We start from the raw sequence: 5,729 nt of genomic DNA, 5'->3' as shown, positions 1-5,729 counted from the left end.
GCTCGTGAGAAATATTTTAAGACTATTATTCTGGATTCAATTACTGTGATCATGTTCCTGGGCATCAATGCCAGATAATACCCTACAGTATTTCTCAATGTGTTAACTGCAATAGTGTCCACCAGAGACCCTTTCCTCTGTCAGCCAGTGTAGGGGACTTCTAGTTTTGCACTCAGTGGGCATTTCATGCAATGAGAGGAATGTCAGAGGAACTTGGATGACCTTAGGATTTCACATCCGAAATGCCCTGCTTCTCCTATACCGTCGTCGCATTAGTCCTACATGCCGAATTCTGGCATTTCAGTAAACTGGTTTTGAGACAAGAATCAAAAACAGTCAAGCTTGTGGTAAAATAAAAGTTTAAATGTAAAAACAAAAACCAGGTTCAGCAAATGCAGCTTTTACCAAATCAGGTGCCATAACAGTATATCAGGACAAAGGATAAAACTCCTTCATGAGTCTTACAGGAACGCTACAATTGGCAAGACGGATCCGAATGTAAAAGACTGTTTGGAGCCAGACATCTAAAGAATGTACCAGACAACATGATCCAGGAATGTGTCAAATCTGGAGACAGAAACATTGCCATTTAAATACACTTCCTAGTTAGTTAACATTGAAACAGTACATAGTTTAAAGGCAGGTCAACATACAACGTACACAAACTAGCCATAGGTTTTATTAAGAAAATGACACATGCCACCCAGCCCTAGTCTTCAGTGTCAATATGTGCTTTAGAGCATTTCAGTTCAACAGACTGCAGGGAAAGAGACCAAATGAGGACTTAAACAGTTACGTTACAAATACTCCCCACTAGAAAACCAACACGAGGGGAAAGACAATACCCTGTCAGACATTTCCCCCCCCCTCTCCCATATGTTAACACCAGATTTAATTCCATGTTAAGTTGACCAGCCAACTTTAAGCTACATAAAAATACAAGGTTAAAATCATTTCAGTGGAAAATCAAAATGACAAATACAGTACTAGTTTGACTTTTCAGCCATTAAAAAAAAAAATGAGGGTGAGGGGAAGGGGACTAAGTCCAGAGAGCAATGGATCTCGTTGGGTCTAATAGTCCACAGGTTCATCTCCCTCCTCGCTGAGCAAACAGGTGCGGATCAGAGCCTCCGTCACGGCATACGGGTCACAGTTGGCCGACGGGCGGCGGTCCTCAAAGTAGCCCTTCTTCTCCTGGCCCACGGTGCGAGGGATGCGGATACTGGCGCCACGGTTGGCTACGCCAGCAGAGAACTCGTGGATGTTGGAGGTTTCATGGTGGCCAGTGAGGCGACGGGCGTTGTCAAGCCCCCCTTTAGGGTCGTAGGCACGGATGTGGTAGCTATGCCTCTTTCCCAGCCTCTCAATGGACTCCTCAATGGCCCTGAACAGGAAAGATTAAATTAAAACACAGAAAAGTAGACAGGTGGGTCAGCACCATTTGCATTACCTAGAGAACTTTCAAGTCTGGCTGAATTCAACATCCAAAAGACATACAGATTGGGTGCTAGTGAACAAACGATGCATGCCAATTTCTCATTAAACCTTGCATGAATGCATCTTGATATGAGCCAGTACTCACTTTAACCCGCCTTCTTCCCGCATCTCTTTGGTGCTGAAGTTGGTGTGGCAGCCAGCACCGTTCCAGTTCCCAGGGATAGGCTTGGGGTCAAATGAGGCCACCACGCCAAAGTCCTCACACACCCGGTGGAGGATGAAGCGAGCCACCCAGAGGTGATCACCCATATTGATGCCTTCACAAGGACCAACCTGGAACTCCCACTAAAAATGGACAAAACAAGTGTTTGAGTGCATCAGTCTTTTGAGTCAGTCGTTTCTATTGGCGGATCCTATGCAATCACAGAAACGCCAAATTTTAAAACAGTATTTGAGCCTACCTGTGCAGGCATTACTTCCGCATTGGTGCCACAGATCATGACCCCAGCATACAGACAGGCTCTATAGTGGGCTTCCACAATATCTCTACCATAGGCCTTGTCAGATCCCACTCCACAATAATAGGGACCTATAGAGAAACATGGTTAGATAACAATTCAGATATTTGACAAACTAATGCATCTGCTGGGAGAGCAAGTTGTATAAGGTCAGTCAAAGATCACTAGGATGGGTTTTCACCTTGTGGGCCAGGGAAGCCGTTGTTGGGCCAGCCAAACGGGTGTCCATCAGTGCCTAGGATTGTGTACTCTTGCTCCATGCCAAACCAAGGGACCTGGTTCTCAACCAGGTCCATGACTTTCTTACAAGTCAAACGAAGGTTGGTTTCTGTTAATTAAATGTACCCATATTAGACAAAAGCAAAAAAAAAAAAATCCTTAACAAGACCGAGGCACACCAATAATTCTAGGTTACCTGCAGGCTTATGGTTGTACTTCAACACTTCACACAATACCAATTTGTTGGGGTCTTTGCGGAAGGGATCTCTGAACATTGCAGAAGGAATCAAATACATATCACTGTTTGAGCCCTCAGACTGGTAGGTGCTGGAGCCATCAAAGTTCCATTCCGGCAGTTCTATAGAATCAAAGCAAGTTTAGTTAAAATTAACGCATGACAGTCAAAACAACTAGGCAGGCTACAAAATAAATTATGCCTACAACCCCCAGAACTCAAAATGCCAACCAACAAAGAAAAAAGTAAGCCCTTCTGTTCTAATTATTACATACCTTCGATGCTCTTGGGCTCCGAATCCAGCGTTCTGGTTTTGCAGCGGAGTCCCTCTCCGGTTCCATCGATCCAGACATACATGACTTGGACTTTGTCTCCCTGAGGGAGTTCCATGTACTGCTGTTTAACAGCCTTACTTAGTTCGGCGCTGGCGGACATAGCCATCTTGTTTGTTATAAAACACCTAAGAATGACGACGAAAAGACAACAGGCACGATGAGACTACATCAAAGCAGCCGCCTACTTGACCAGCATCGATTTGTTTGAATAAACATGATGTTGCATAACAGCGCGTTCGGAGACAGGGTTGTGTATTGTTCCAAAACGAATCAAAGTACGCACGCGAAGATAGCCATTTTCTTTAGTGCAAATACATGTCAGAGCTAAAACAGATGTTGGCACCACTTCAAGTAGAGCAAGTCTGACAAAGATAAGTCCATTTCTGCCATATTGATCACATATTACCATTCATAGATTGGTAGGCTGTGAACCACCATTATCCATGTTGCACTAATTAACACATTTCCCAACAAGAATATTTTATCAACCTCCTTTATGACCCAATGAAACTGACTACCTCTTGGGTCTTCTGGGGATTGCTGAAACACCACCCACTGTAGTCATGGCTACACATTATTGCAATTCTAATATTACATCGCACATTTCCTTCATAATTTACAGAACAATGAACCGAACACAACATCATAGAGAGGATAGCAATACATTAGGAAAGACACCAAACTTCACTTAATCTGACAAAAAAAAAGCATTTCCATATCAGGAAAAAGTGACCAAACAAGGGGTCCTGTACTTCTCTGGAACGGGGAAATAACTCGGCTACAATAGAATAGCTCAAGTAAAAACAGGTAGGTTATACTATATCATAAGGAATAAATAGAAATTACCTGGAAATACGAGAAATTCTAAATAAAATTTAAAGGACTGGCAAGTCCAATATAATGTCAAAAAATATCCCGATAGTTGTTCTCTCATTCTAGCTTCGAATTCTTGTTTCAGTTCAATTTATAACAAGAGAGTTGGAGCTCGGGGTCTTTGATTGGTCAGAGAAAAACACGATTTGTTTATTCCAAAGTGAGTGACAGCACACGCGGCTCGATCATTGGACAGGGTTCGAGTCGCAACGCCCTCTAGTATAGTTAAAAAGAATTGCTTGTCATTTTGTGTGACTGATACAATGTATCCAGTACGGTACAGTTTATACAATAACCAGTGTAGGCTATTTAGTACCTATTTAGGCTATTTAGTACAGGTTACATAAAGTACTACAATGGCTAGAAATATATACATATTTAAAGCCAATCGAGATTTGATGGGAGATAGACCTAAATTCCATCTCAGGGAAAATAAAACTCCCTCAAAAAGCCTCACATCATTATATCAACAGAAATGATGAGCGAGTTGACAGGAGCTATATTCCCAACGCCACCCTGTGGTACAAATAGGCTATTGACGTACTGAGAAACTAATAGTCAAGGCCTATAATGAATACCAATTACATTTATCTAGTTTCTCAGCTTAGAAAATATTACATTTGATGAAGAGCCTTCGTATGCTATAGAAATCATTTACATTAGCATTTGTATGTAAATGTTTCTAATTTCTGGAACATTGATCAAAGTGAGGCGGCAGGGTAGCCTAGTGGTTAGAGTGTTGGGCTACTAACTGGAAGTTTGCAAGTTCAAATCCCTGAGCTGACAATGTACAAATCTGTCATTCTGTGCCTGAACAGGCAGTTAAACCACTGTTCCTAATTTGTTCTTAACTGACTTGCCTAGTAAAATAAAGGTTAATAAAAAAGATGAATTAACTACTACTACAGGACCTTCATTCCTGTATTATTCTGAAGTAGGCTATATCATGGTCACTGTAGAGTTGCAGAAACATTTTCTTTGGCCTTGGGGTATTGGTTTTCAATGAGGGGAGAGAAGGAGGCTACAAAGTGAGAGATGGTGTCAAGACATTCCAATTTCACCCAACAATGATACATTTGGAACATTTGCTGTTTATGACATCACTTCAAGAATGCAAAACTTGTGAAAAGACTTTGCTGTAAAAAAAATAACATTACTAATGGTGTTCCTATAGGCCTAACTTTTATTTCTATATGGACTATTTAATATGGACTACTTAACTACTTAATCTTACCAGAACGTCATTGATCAGACCAAAGGGATGCCTTTTGTAAGTTTAAGACCACACACATCTCAAATGACACAAAGAACAGGTGTGTAGCTATGGCATGCACGTCTTTACTCTGTGTGTACTAGCTTAGATAAATCAAATTTGAATTTCAAATGAAAATGTAACATTTAATTTAAGAAAATTGTCTTTCACTTTCTGTGGTCTACTTTTGGGAAGACAATGTGATAAAGCACTTGCGGACCTTATCAAAGATTACAATGTTTTGGATTTCTTCAATACATTTGAATTTGCCAGTATGCGCACATTTCTTCAGTTAAATCAGTAGCTACCATGGTTGATTCTGTATATCTTGGATGCAATTATTTCTCATGTATATCTTGGCCTAGGTGTTTGGTCAGACTCCATTATGTGTTCTTTCCTAAAACAATTGGTACTTGTGTCCTCAAGTTCCATGCATCCAGGTAACCAAAGCATCTTTGACAAGACAATTACTTACTCACACTAATTTAGGTTTACAAAACAATCAAATGATCAACAAGATTCCCACATTCAAGCTGATAAGTCAACTTGCTACTGAGTGGCCTGTCATTCATTGCAGGATGTGAGAAGAGGTGGGTTCCTGGTATGACAGATCGTATCAGTTTGTTTACTTCAAAACAGACAGCTGCATCACTACTACTTTTTGTGTAATGAGTTCCTGCAGTTTTCATCATGACAAGCTGAAAGTAAATATGTTTGGAGTAGAAAGTTGAATATGTTGTCATCTTGACAGGTTGCAAGATTGTGCTTTTTTCCTGATTAAAAGAATGTTAGAAAATATTGAATATTCATTAGGCCCTAATCTATGGATTTCACATGACTGGGAAGGGGCACAGGCATGG

The 5,729-nt window shown here is 40.8% G+C and overlaps 1 protein-coding gene across 1 annotated transcript; it reads right to left on the bottom strand.

Annotated features, from left to right (window-relative positions):
- Positions 1-342: 342 nt before the first annotated feature.
- LOC135513309 (glutamine synthetase) lies at positions 343-3,700 on the bottom strand. Its single transcript, XM_064936214.1, has 7 exons — positions 3,591-3,700; positions 2,685-2,869; positions 2,371-2,532; positions 2,137-2,283; positions 1,899-2,026; positions 1,583-1,782; positions 343-1,384 (listed from the first exon to the last, which is right to left on the bottom strand). Exons 2-7 carry the CDS (start codon positions 2,848-2,850, stop codon positions 1,072-1,074), a joined length of 1,116 nt encoding a protein of 371 aa, XP_064792286.1. The 5' UTR covers positions 2,851-2,869; positions 3,591-3,700; the 3' UTR covers positions 343-1,071.
- Positions 3,701-5,729: the final 2,029 nt, after the last annotated feature.

This window comes from Oncorhynchus masou, chromosome 3 (genome assembly GCF_036934945.1).
Source record: "Oncorhynchus masou masou isolate Uvic2021 chromosome 3, UVic_Omas_1.1, whole genome shotgun sequence".
Lineage (NCBI taxonomy): Eukaryota > Metazoa > Chordata > Actinopteri > Salmoniformes > Salmonidae > Oncorhynchus > Oncorhynchus masou.
The sequence above is the reverse complement of the archived record's forward strand: the minus strand, read 5'-3'. Positions and strand labels throughout refer to the sequence as shown.